Source organism: Streptopelia decaocto (assembly GCF_964273445.1).
Source record: "Streptopelia decaocto genome assembly, chromosome: 2".
Classification (NCBI taxonomy): domain Eukaryota; kingdom Metazoa; phylum Chordata; class Aves; order Columbiformes; family Columbidae; genus Streptopelia; species Streptopelia decaocto.
In genome coordinates, this window is record NC_138655.1 from 2,906,861 (window position 1) to 2,920,772 (window position 13,912).

Consider the following 13,912-nt stretch of genomic DNA (forward strand, 5'->3'; position numbering starts at 1 on the left):
TCTGTGCACCGACAATCCAGCTCTGTCATACCCCGCCAAGAGAGATGCAGAGAGAATATTTCATACAAGGTATTGGGGCAAACTTTCTCAAGTCCTCTCTATAATCAACAGAGAGATAAAAGAAGTGAAGGTCCTCTAAGGGGCAAGTTGGAAACAACTAAATAAGGCTCCCGTCTCTCTCCAGTAGTTACAGAGGAAGCCTAGGGAGATTAAACTCAGCAGGCTAAAATTAGACTTTGTGAATAAACCCTGTATTCTCATTCTTCTTCCCTGGCTGCATGAGCACACAAATGCTTCTGGAATAAACGCTGGCTGAATAAATTTAAAATTCATTTTAAAGGTTCCCGCTTCTGACATTAAAACATTCATTTTTAGTTGCACTCTCCCATCAATAGAGCTTGAACGTTGTCAGTGCAGCTGACCACGAACAGCGACAGTTCTACTAAGAGACACTTGCACAGTTTTCTCTCGTGCCCAGACAGGAGTTGGGTGAGTTGTGTGCGTTTCTCCAGGTAATCACACCCATCTCTCTACAGCCTGGTTTTGTGATATATCTATAAAGTCACTGCTATTAGAAAGTCAACATTTTCTGACAGATGCAACCACAGTAATCATAGCAATTTCCTCTGCTTAAGTATAGGGCAAAACCTATTATGTCTTGGATATTATTTCGCAGGAACTGTGAGCACTGATTAATTGTGGCAATCGATCTACAGTATGTGTGCTGGACTCCTCTTAATGTTCAACAGGTCTTTTTTTTTCCTCCCTTTTTCTGTTTTTCTCTCTTTTTTTTTTCCCTTTGTTTTTGTGTTTGCAACACTGAACCATACTTCTTGCCTCTGCTAAAGGAAACGCAACGTTTCTTTATACCATCTCCTCAGATCCAAACATCTCCAAGGCCATTCCTCATTCTGATTATCTTCAAATCTACCTTCCAACACGGTTCCCAAGCCCAGGCCAGAAGCGGCTAGCTAAAGGGAAGGGGCACCAGAGCTCTCAAAAGTGCTTCCACACTCTCGGCAGGTGCACTTCGGAAGGAGAACAAAATCATTGAGCACAGAGAAGGCTTAAAAGTGCTGCACACACACACACACGGACACAAAAGAGGGGGAAAATAGAGAAAAGAAAGAAAAAAACAAAGAACATCAACAAAACTTTTTTTTTTTTTTTTGCTTTGTAAGTTTTGTTTTCAAAGTACAACTATGAATGTGATCAATAACCAGCTGCTATGTATTAAATAAGGTCATTCTGTATGCAGTTTAGATTAGAGAGGGAGAGACTGATAGACAGTAACTTGCTGCTCAGTTAATCCAATAAACCACTTATTTCAGCGCTGACTTTCAAGTGCAATTATCTTGTTACAGAGCCTGCCTGCAGTTCGGGTATTTTCTTTAGTTCTCTCTTTGTGAAGAAGGCATCACCTAGAACAAAGCATTTGCTTGATAGCAGCTTCTTTAGGCAATGCACCAAGGTCACTTCTTTGCCTACCTATTCAACTCACTGGCAACTGGCACCTCTTGTCTTAAATCTCCTCTTATTATTATGACCATGGCACTGCTCAGGCATTGAGATTTCCCTCTTTGCTGCACCAAGGGACCATTTAAACAGCACTGATAAAACATGAACCTTCACAGGTCCCTGCACTTCTCTCCTGGCTGCGTAAGAGCTTGCTTCTGCCTTCATTTTGCTGCCATCACTCAATGAAAAACCACTTCCACCAGAACTACTCAATAGTGTAATGACAGGGATATTGAACCTCAGCTGTTCCTTCCTCCTCTGCCCTCTGAGACACAATTTTAGGGCCCAAGGCTTTTGCAGCACTGCAGTGCATAAAGCAACTTAACCTCTCTGTGAAGCCTGGGAATGCAGCAAACAAGGCTGGTGTCCACCAGGCTCCCTCTGCTTTCATAGGCAGGGTATATCCTGTGTCTTCTCCACCAACTTCCTGAGGTTTTAGTCTCAGAACACCTCTTGCTCTCCTTGTCTCTTTGTAAAAAATTTCTTCCTTCAAGAACACAATCGTTATCCACAGTGATAAATCAAATGCTGTCAATGGACAAGTGGGAGCACACAACACTGTCTTTCCTAGCAGCAGGTAAGGAAAGAGTTTCTCTGACTGCAACAGCAAGCCAAGTAAGGCAGGAGAAAATAACACACTAACATCAGCAACCAGCTTGACCCATGCATCTGATTTGACTCAGAGTATCAGCGTGCCATTTCTGTCCTTTGCTCGCAGCACAGCATAACTCAGGGATAAAGTCTGACCAGGCTGCAGACTCCTTTCTAGAAATGAAGTTGAAGGGGGAGGTCTTATTCTGCTGGAGCCGATGACAAACTAGCCATTGTCAACACAGTTTGTAAGTAACTCAACAGAGATCCCTGCATGGTAGCAGCTGCCCCAGACAATCCCTAGAGAGACCAGGGTGATAAGAACTATGGAGTCAGCTCTTCAATTTATAATACAGAATAAAACCAAGTAGCCTAAGCACCAGACTTCAGGAATGGAGGTTGGGGTAGTGGCTGTGGGGGAGATAAAGAACCTCAGGTGACATCAGAAATGTTTCTTGCAGAAGAGGTATCTGTATTTACCAGTCCTCTTCTTTACACATCCATACATCTAATAACCTGTTCACTGCTAGACCTCCAAAGACCCTTTCCTTAAAAGTATCACACACCTTTGTTGTCCCTCAGACATCTGCCAGCCATTTTCATGACTTCTCTGTCACACAGCCCATGCCAAGTGCTACGCTCAGCAATGGTGAGTCTCCCCCTTCGATCCAGGTAGTGTCTCTAGGAGTTAGTGAGAAGAATCACTTTGCTCTCCCTAATCTTTGACAGGATACCTCAGCCTGGGATGAAGCCATTTTAACAAAGAGATGAACTTCTAACCTTCCCCCATACTAACGTAGTGCTGCTTCTTGGATATTTTGTCTCTGTTGCACTGAATGACAAGGCAGAGAGATCAAACCAACTGTTCAGAAGTTTTGTTTTGTTTTTTTTTTTAATTTTGTTCAAATCTGCTTTTGCTTTTTGTTTCCATCTCCAATCTCTTTTTGCATTCCTTGCCTGGTTATTGATCACGACCTTCAGTCACTTTTTTTCTTTTTTTTCATTCTTTACTTAGATGTATTGATAAGGCATACCCTGCCCGTTCCTTCAGTTTCTTATCTGTTATTCCATCTTTGGATACAAGTTTGTTAAAAACCAGAATGCCAATAACCATGTTCACCTGTCAAAAGAGAAACAACACACATTTTTTTTTTTCTCAAGTGGGTGAAGTGAAACTTGGTAGCACAGAAGGTAAAAAACCCAACATTTGACGAGCTTAGTCTTTCCCATTTCTCCCAAAGCCAGGTAGTGTGGTCACACTTCTGCAGGCCACCACCCCTTCTGTCCCCCTCCACTCATCCCACCTCCCTTGGCCGTGCATCAATGAGTCCAGGAGAGTAGAATGCAGCTGGCAGCAGATTTGAGAGGTCTCCATGAACCAGGATAAGACTGTAATGATTGTTGTAAGGCTGTTTGAAGCCAAATAGATGCTTGGTGTCTAGCAAGGCAAACTCTAGGCACAAGAACAATTTTTCAGGGTAATATAAATAGAAGGTGGCCAATAGAGGGGAGAACAGTGGGTTGACACTGGCTACTTTGAAAAGTGCCTTCTGGAGTCTGTGCTACCAAAGCAGCAACATTAAGAGCAAAAGGTGGTGTGGTGCAGACAGCTTGTCATAGTTCTTGCTTGATGAACCAGAACCTCTGCTCTCAAAAAAAAGAGGTGGAGGGGCACTGCAGCAAGCAAAACCACCAGCTACTATAGTGAGATGTCTTGAGAGATACTGTAGATGACACCTCACATGGATTATCCATCTAATAATTTAAAAAAATAATCAGTGGGCAGGATAACTGCAGGCAGTTCTTCAGTCTGCTTTGTTAAGGTGAGAGCATTGATGCCTGTATCAATCATGTATAAATATTCACAGTAAAATGTAGACTGTGTAGAGTTGGGGTCTTGCAAAGTGAGCCTAAACTTCTCACTGTGTCTTTCTGACTGCATTCACTGCTGCCAGCTGCATCTGTTTTACAAACCTCATCCAAACCTCAGCAACCTCTGAATGTGAACACATTAGTAACATATGAGCACCACCCTCTTCGTGGAGGCACAGCACTGATGGTGGAAAAAAGTGACATTGTCCTGGTTTTGCTCACAGTGAAACATCTGGTGTTGGTAAAACGATGTGCTAGATGCTATTCTGCATGTGGAACTTGCAAATAAATGTTTAAGGACCCATTCAGAGATGTACAACATCACATGTTAGCTGAGAGGCTTGGTGAGTTTAATAGATCCTTGAGAGGTAGTCTCAAGAGACATCTAGTACAATGCATACCCCAAAGGAAGGGAGATGTCTGCAGCACACTAAGCTTCAATCTAATTATCTAAATCATTCTGAAGAATGAGCAATCTTTCTGAGTTTGGATTGCTGGTTTCAGCGGGACATGACCCAGCTCACTGATGCGGAGTCCACAGCTGGGAATAAATGGAAGAACTCACAAATAGCAGTTATTTTCCTTTGCATCAGCTGCTGGGTCAGTGGACTACTTTCCACAGCTGTGAGTCCATTTCTAGAGCATATCACGGTATTGTTTCGAAGAGACAACACTGGCAAATCATACGCAGTAACTCAGCCAAGGATCAGCAGGAAATCAAACCCTGGTTATGTGCTTGAAGAGAGAGCTCACTTTCAGTTCACTGATCCTTCTTCACTGTGCTGAAGGCTGGTGAGTACAAGAGATACTTTTGTTTAAGATGCAGGAAGGCAGTAAGAAAGATGGAGTTGAAGTCTGGCAGGCTGGATGGCTCCTGAGGCTGGGCATGACATGCTGTTTTAAGAAGCAAATCCAATACATTGACTATCATGATCAGCATCCTGCAGAAACCTGTTGCCTTCAGCATGCACAGGATTATCACTGGGTTGCTTCCCTTGAGTTAGGTGAGTAAAACTGCTTGCAACAGGTCTGAATTTCAGTTTGCCAGGATTTTTAGGGCTAAATGTCAAAACTTTCCAGTCATTCAGTGCTAGTGGACTGGCTGCAGGTCCCAGTTATTGCTGATGCTGCAGGTCCACCCTCTTAAGAATATTATTTTGAGTATTCTCCAAGCCAAAGCCCTTTTTCCAATGTAGAGAATAACAAGAGAGGGTGTGGAGGAAGAAGGTTACTATAGGAAACAGAAGAATCATGTTGATAGGAGAACTGCCATACAGAGATACTTGAATGCCTTGGGAGGAGTGAGCACAAGTCTAGCCTGGCCAGGGCTAAGGTGGAGGTAACAAACCCAGCTGGAGCCAAGTCAGCTCTGCGCAAAGTTACTTGGGTGTCTATGTATCACACTCAGAGTTTTATGTGAAAAAGAGTTCATGCATTGAGTCAAGTAGCACCTCGATCTGTGCATCCCTGCACAACAGGATATTGTCTCTGGAGAAGACCTGTCCTGCGTGCAGTACAGCTGCACATCACCTGTGCAGCCCTGCAAGAACCTGACTGTCTTCATGTTGAGTCAGGTGGAATGTTTCCCCATCACTGGCATGCCCAACATGGCATCAGGACAAAACACATGGAAAACAGAGAGCTGTTCAGTCTTGTGGACAGCCCATGCTTGAGAACTGCGTGTTCAACTTCTTGCTCGGTTACAAAGTCACAGGGTTAATCTGGGCAACTTATTGAGCTTACAGTTTCTCAGGATCCCGTATACAAAAAGGATTCCAATGCTGCTTCTTCCTCTCCTTCTCCAAGCTCTCCAGGATATATATATAGCATGTTGGGCAGCATTCACTTCTCACTTTAGCCAATGAGTCAGGTAATCTAAACTAGGTGTGCAAGATCTCTCTGTATGCGCTGAATAGAGATGGACCCCCCCAGAGATGATTCTCCACTTCCTAAGATCAGCTGTATGAACCAGCAATTGCAGGTGTTGACCTCTCCGTAAGAACACCTCCGTTTCCAGCTTCAATGATGACTGAAAACTGAGATGACAAATGGAAGCAGGTTTGTGTGTTTTCTTGCACTTTAAAAAACACTAAGAAAAGATGAAGCATTACTTCCCTTGTTGTTGGCACAACAAAAGCATGATGGCTTGAGGCAGCAGATTGACTCCCCCTTCTCTGGGAACTCCCAAAGCTCCCTCCCTCCTAATCACTGCTGTCTATTGAGCATTCCAGCCACTGAGCCAGAGCTATCGGCTCTTATATTGTTTGGGCAAAGAGCTAGTTCATCTGAAAACACTAAGCCACTTAGTACTCCTGTCAATTATCCTGGCTAAAAAAGAAAACCCTGACCTCCATCAGCTACATTATGGAGGGAAATCCAACTATCACGTGCCTACAGAGATCTAATGACTGGATGGCATGAACATCTGCTTATCCCCTCTCTTTGCTGACTGCTACCAGAAGGTGCAAGTATGTATTGAAAGCCCTATGGTAAAAAAAGACCCTAACTGATATAAGCTTTACTTTATTATAGAGGAGGGGTAACTGCTGGCTTGTCTTTTGTCATCGTGATGAAATGATGGCACCAATGTGGTTTGATGTGCGATGACGGCAGTGAGAACAGAGGCAGCAAGAGCTTTTGTGCAGTTATTCTTCTGTAATCCTGATCCTGCTGCAGGGCAGCTATAACCCCCTCGGCAATGCATGAAACAAAAGCCTGATCCAAAAAAGAAATTGTGCATGTCAACAAGCCCGTTCCTGTGGGACCCTCTAGGGCACCTGAGCCTTAGAAGACATACAGACCCTCCACTGGATAAAACGTAGGGCTGGAGAGAAACCGCAGACTGTCACTTATATTTAGGGGACCAAATGTGGCATTAATCTTGTCTGAAATTGCTTCAGGAGGTATTTCCTAGAATACTGGCAGTTCTCAAGTTCTTCGAACCCTGACAGTTGAGATTTCTTGTGGCCAGTGAGTCTTTGACAGCAGGGAACCTTGATGAAAGGTATGTCATGCCTTGAGTGACACCTTCAACTCAAGTAATAACTGGCCAAGACTGACTTTGGTGCTATGTTGAGACAAGGGTGAGGGGACAATAGAACAGACTCCCACCATGCATGAGCTGGTGGGATGTTCACTTTAACCATGACATCTTTTTGAACTAGAAGCAAATGTGATGTTTCTAAGGTCCCAGAGGCACTGATTTGAAGACCTGCATGTCACCTGCAACCAAGGAAGCTGCTCACGTGCACTGGCCATCTAAGACAGACTAGAAATAAATGCTGGCTGTGGAGGTACAGCCTGGTATGAAAGCAACTGCTGGTTGCAGAAACAGCAGTTTCTGAAGGACTTAATGTCAGAGTTTTCCACCATCATCCTGCTTTTCCATCCAGGTAGGGAAAAACCAAGGTGTCATTAATCAGACATCTAGGGCACTCCAGAGAGGGCTGAGGTGGAAGGCTGAGAGCTGAGGCATATTATATTTCGGAATCAAACCCATCCCAGATTGCTGTCCTCTAATACTTTGATCTTCATTCCTGAAGGAGAAAGCTATTCAAAACATGAGTGGAAATAAAGAGGGGCAGTCTTGGCTTGAAAGAACAAGCAAAGTGCTATAAGAGAAAAAAAAAAAAACAGCTTTCAGCTGAGCTTAAATACCAAAACGACAGCAGCCGCCGGTCCCACGAAGGCATAGAGAAGACCTCCCTCTAATGACAGCCAGCAGCTGGAAAATGAAGAGAGAAAAAAAAAAGAAAGTTACCCAGTGGCTAGCATCACTGACAGACATGTCTCTTTGCCTGCAGAGTTCATCCTGGGAGGTGAAACCCCATGGTAAAAAGCAGTCTCAGACTTTACAGAAGCAAGTTTTGCTTCCTTTTTCTCCTGAACTTGTACAAAGGCTCATTTGCCCATAGGTCTGCCTGTAGATTGGCATTTGACTGTTGACAGAAGAACGTATGCAAAATTTATGATGGTACTCTGTTTCAGACTAGGTCCTGGAAGCAATTTCATTAGCTTGTGGGCAAGATGATGCTCATGTCCTACTCACTCAGGCAAAGAAGTGGAAACAGTGGAAACTGTCCCTCGTTCACTTGCTAAACACTATGCCTGCCAGGAGCTCAGGTCCTGGAGTGCAGCTTATTTCTTCTCCTGGATCCTCCCTTTTGGGCTTGTTGCCATGGGGAAATTTTGCAACACAGCAGCAAGGTGGAAATTCATAGTGCCCCTTAATGGGTGCTCTTAAAGAATGAACATGAAGTTCCTGGTGCCTCTTCTAGAAACCAGCTTGTTCCTTCTCCCTCACACTATGTAACTTGAGGACTTCTCATTTCTCCACAGACCACATGTGGAATTAGGGCTCCTAAACTGCCTGGTGCCCATATCCTGGAAAACTCTTCTGACTAAGTGCTGATGTGTACCATATTGGTGCCTACTACAGAGCCAGTTTCTCTTGATGGCATTTCTAGTCATTAGAGATCCAATCCACAAGATCCAAAGGAGTCCAGGATGAGGTATTTACATTCAAATCAGATTAATCACATCCTGAATTTCATTAACTGCTTTGATCAGATCTTTACCATCTAAGTAAGCAAAACACCTAACCCAGTTGGAGACATCACTGGGAAAGTGAATCTTGTCTCTCATGTAAATAGTAGGAATATGTTTCAGGGGTCCTCACGATGCTCCTGCTGCACCATACATTCATATGCAGATATCACTACACACTGATATCCCCATACTGACAAACCTGGTGTAAAAAAACAAACAAACAAACAAACAAACAAACAAAAAAAACCAAACCAAACAAGCGAAGAGAGGTGGGGGACATCTCACCCCTCTCCCATTCTCACAGCTGAGCAGCTTGGGATGTCTGGAGAGCCAAAAGGGACTTTCAAGCTTGACCATAAAATCAGGAAGGAGACCTTTTTACACTGTGAGGACAACCAAGCATTGTCACAAGCTGATCAGGGGTGCTGTGAACTCTCCAACCCTGGAGATATTCTAAAACAGTCGGGACATGATCCTGGGCAGCTAGCTCTGGGTAACCCTGCTTGAGTGAGGTGGTTGGACCAGCAATTCAGAGCATGGACACATAAATTCCAGGGCAAGAGAGGATGCAAATTTACACTGCACACAGCAACCCCACAGAAAGTTTGCGTGCTTTGACATCGCAGTGCCCTGGAGAAAATGTGTGATGCAGTAATCCTGTTTCAGCAGTAAACTACCGTACCTTTGCCACAGAATAAGAGCAGGCAACCACAATGGAGAGAAGACTCTCTCAAAGCTCTTAACCCAGCTAACCCTGTGGTAATTCAGTTACGTGCCTGTACTCTCGGCAATATGGTTTCAATTCTGCATCAGAAGCAAACTGATGTTGCCTTTCAGAGTCTCCCAGGAAACAAAGCCTTCCTGGAAAAATTTCTAGTTTGTTGATCAGCCTCATATGTTTTTGTTAGCAATTCTGACTTGCAGAAAATGTTATTTTTTTCACCCCAAAACACAGAACATTTGGGAAAAGAAAAAAAAAAAGTATTTAAAATCAAGAATTGAAAGCAGGACATTCTGTTTTTCTCTGAGGCCTGCATCTTGTTTATTTCTAAATTAAACCTGTAATGTGTTAATTTAATCAATTCTGATTTCTTCCTGATAGCAAGTTGCTCTGTCACAAACTGTTTGAGCAGCTGTAATAATAAAACAAGTAATCAGCTGGGGAGGGAGGGAATAGGAATGAAGCTTTGGAGGGCTGCAATAACTAGAGGTCTCCCTAAATGCAAGGAGAGGGCAGGGAGAACCAGGAGGGCTCCCAAATCCCAGTCCTTGCCTGGAACCTTTTCACAAACGCTCAATCCTAATTTCAACACTGTTTTTCTCAGGGTTTCTTCCAACCGACAGCTCAGCTGAAGAAAGGAGCTGACAGTCCTGTGTTCCAATTAGCAATGAGGATGTGGTGCAATGAGGACTCTCCTCCATGTCAGGTCGCTGGCAGCCCCTCTTCCCCTCTGAGCATCAGGATTTCTGAAGGCAAGTTCACACATCACCAAACACTGGTTCTTATCCCTTCTGACTGCCTGACCTCCCTGCCAGAGCATTTAATCAAAGCATTTCCAAAGCTGTCAGAGGTGGTGGCTGACAGTAAGGGAAGGAAAAGGGTGAAGTGATATCTGAGAAGGGGAACTGACAGCAGACTCCAGCAATATATTAATCTAGTGGAGACGCTTTTAGCCTTCTGCCTACTAGGCGCAGAAAGATTTGCATTTCACTAAGAGGTTCCCCAGGACTTGTCAAGGGATCTCTTAATAGATCTTTTAAATAAAATTACCACTAGAAGGGAGTGAGTGGTTTAACAATGCTCAGCAATGCCAGACTACTGCTTCCAAGCAGCACTTCCCCAATTGACAGCTGCTCTTGTGTTCAGCGCCAAAGACCTCTTTGCAAAACATCTGATCCTTTTGTGAATCTGCCACAGAAAAGACGTGAGGTTGGATGGCTTTTGTCCTGGTTCTGCGAAGAGCTGGCTTCTACCAAGACCTTCTTGATTACACTGTACAGCACTGCCAACAACAGGTCTCACCTCGCTCATGTGCAACATTAGACAGCTCCAGTGAAACAACCAAGATGTTTGTATACCTAAGACTACAGCTGGGCATCAGGGATGTCCCGCCAGTGTTAATTTAGAGATTAATACAGAAGCTGCTGAGATACCTGTGGGTGACAGAAGCCCTGATGCAATGATGCACAAGGACCTCGGGAAGTTTGTAGTGTCCTGGCACTGCCCTCGGAAAAAATTTCATAGGCTCTCTTGTGGGGAAGGATATGAGTTCCCAGCTACCAGTAGCACAACCTCAATTACTCCCTTCAAGTTTTAGGAGGCAGTTGTTCAAGATTTAGAGGTCCAGAGTCAGTCTCTGGAGTAGTGGCTAAAAGGAAAGTTATTATTTAGGCATTCAGCCCATTACAAGGAGGTGAGCAGTGGCAGGTCCTCTGGACCTCCATTACCTTTAAGACTTTCTTTAGGACTAGAAGTACAGCCTGAATCCTACTCCAGCAAGTCTCAAAAAATCTGCTAAATCTCCTTTCAAATATTGTTCATATAAGTAAAGGGAAAAATCCCCTTGTGTCCTCCTCCCCTCATTGTAGATGGAGAGTTCACACCACTGCAGAAGTGTCCTGAGCAATTAAAGCCTCTGAGTGAATGGCTGCTGGGGAATCACTGCTCAGAAAACAAGAGAGACAAAGCCCAAATCCTGCAGTACATATTCAAGTTTTACTTTTAATCTCCACCTTCTCGTCTTACCACTTGGTGACTCAGTCTGGCCAGCTAAAGGGTAAATATGAAACGTTATCTTCAACCTTCCCACATTTAGCACTGTGTGTGTTCTCTCTGTGTTATGCCTTGGAGACATGGCCAACCCTTCACCTGCCACCACATCTTGATGGGACAGGTCTCCATACTGCTGACCAGTTGTGTTTCACCATTACAGAACAGCTTCATCCCACGTACAAAAATAAGACAGGACAAAGGTGGGTGAAATCTTGCTGAGGGCCCAGGTAAACCACACTGTTGGAGGTTCCTTCCTTAACTTGCTCCACTGCAGCTGGCCACCTTGGTGTACCCTGCAGGTGTACAGTTTCAGTCATCATGAAAATAAAACATCTCAAGCATTTCATGCACTGTCCCTTCCACCAGCTTTGCCCTGGGAATCTGTATTATGAAGATTAGTGCTACAAAGCCTTCAACAGTTGCAGCTGTCCCAAAAATTCTCTTGTGATCGTGTTCCACAGATGGATGCCAGGGTTTGTGAGTGAGATGAGAAAAAAAAAAACTTATGTTGAGTGTTGAATGCTGTGCTCAGCTAAATATTCAGAACCCTGCGCTGTCTTAATGCTAATTTCCACAAGAAAATCAATGGGTGCTAATGCACTGCCCTCAGGATCAAGAAATTGAAGGGTTGGAAGAAGCTTTGGAAGACACTATGAAGTCCCTTGTGGTTTATCATGTCAGCTCCTGTCCCCTGCTTCACACGGAGGGATATGTTGTGGCTACTATCTTTTCTTCTTTCTGCAAGATGGAAACATCGTGTCTTGAAAGTCTGTCACTGTCCAGTTGAAATGTCCTGTGCCTGCCCTATACTGACTAGAGACAAACCTAAACCAGCTCCTGAGCTCTGGCTCTAGCCTTTGCAACTACCTCACACATTTCTGCAATGCCCAGAAACCAAAAAACATCATGGGACAAGCTTGGATCCAAGTCTGTTTTCTGTTTGTATGCCTTTCACTTTAAAAAGTGTTAAATCCAGGTCTGAACAACCTCAAGTTTTCAAGTTCAGCTCTGAAATTAGTACTATGTAACATCTGAAATTAGTGCTATGTAATGCTGACTTGGCTTTAGAGGAGGGCTAAAAACCAAGGGCCTCCCAACACATAAATGTAAGAGAGCTTTTATGACTTCTGAGCAGGAAAACAAGGATAAGTGTGAATGCACTGCAGTCTGTCAGGGCACACTGCCTAGCTTGGTCCATATGAACATTTGTTTCAGGTTTTAAAATGCACCAATGTGCAAATGTAACTCTTGTTCCAGTGATGTTGTGATCCAGGGAACTGCTTGAGAGAGTCCAGCGTAGCCACAAAGATGATTAAGGGAGTGGAGCACTTCCCTTATGAGGAAAGGCTGAGGGAGCTAGGGCTCTTGAGCTTGGAGGAGACTGAGGGGTGACCTCATTAATGTTTATAAATATGTGAAGGGTGAGTGTCAGGAGGATGGAGCCAGGCTCTTCTCGGTGACAACCAATGACAGGGCAAGGGGCAATGGGTACAAATTGGAACACAGGAGGTTCCACTTAAATTCGAGAAGAAACTTCTTCACAGTGAGGGTGCCAGAGCCTGGAACAGGCTACCCAGGGAGGTTGTGGAGTCTCCTTTTCTGGAGACATTTAAACCTGCCTGGACACCTTCCTGTGTAACCTCATCTGGGTGTTCCTGCTCTGGCGGGGGGATTGGACTGGATGATCTCTTGAGGTCCCTTCCAATCCCTGACATTCTGTGATTCTGTGATGTTCAGCATCATGCTAAGCATCATGGCTTACGAACCCACCACGCCATCCACCTGGTGCAAAACCCAACTTGCCCCTCACTCCATGGAGATAGGACTGGGACCTCTTAACCAGCACACATGGGGACATCCATGCTGCTTGGGGCAGAGATGTGGGCTTGAATGCATGACTGTAAGTCATCTCTCTTTAGCTTTGGCTCTCGATAAGGCCAAAAATAGGAATTACAATAAGACAGTAGTGTTAGGAATGTCTAATGGGCTCTCAGTGGAACTCTCACTACTTTGCTGGGACTCACCAGGTTTCATAGAATCATAGACTCATAGAATAGTTTGGGTTGGAAGGGACCTTCAAAGATCATCTAGTACACCCCCTGTACAATCAGCAGGGACATCTTCACCCAGCTCAGGTTGCTCAGAGCCCCATCCAGCCTGACCTGGGCTGTCTCCAGGGATGGAGCATCCACCACCTCTCTAGGCAATCTGATCCCAGTTTACCACATATGGGGCTGCAGCATAGGAGATGAAAGAAGGACCAAACTGGACTTGCTGGGGTGTGAAGACCTCCTGTTATTTTAGTGACAAGCACTGTGATAGCAGAATGAGGAGACTGAATCACTTGGGCTGCAGTTCACCGTGAGAGCAGAGAATCCTCTGCTACCCTCAGGCAACCAGCCAGACCATCAGGCTGCGAGGCTAGCAACATCCAGCCATTGGGTCTGAGGAATGACAGAGTTTTTAGGGCTGAAACAAGTCACTGGATTAGCAGCAGCAAAAGAGTAGAGCTGGTGTGGCTAAACATCCCCTGGAAATGATGGAAAGTTGGGGCAGCCTGTTTGCCACCTCGCCGGTGTGACAATCTGAGAGCAAAGCAGGAGGCCAGCA

At 44.6% G+C, this 13,912-nt stretch overlaps 1 protein-coding gene across 1 annotated transcript in view; it reads right to left on the reverse strand.

Annotated features, from left to right (window-relative positions):
- The window catches only part of ADGRB1 (adhesion G protein-coupled receptor B1), a gene marked incomplete at both ends in the record, with an annotated part of 208,435 nt that overhangs the window by 35,342 nt on the left and 159,181 nt on the right, over positions 1–13,912 (reverse strand). The window contains 2 exons of the mRNA XM_082044888.1: positions 3,144–3,229; positions 7,639–7,705. Coding sequence (XP_081901014.1) covers positions 3,144–3,229; positions 7,639–7,705 — 153 coding nt within the window. The remainder of the gene's footprint in view (positions 1–3,143; positions 3,230–7,638; positions 7,706–13,912) is intronic.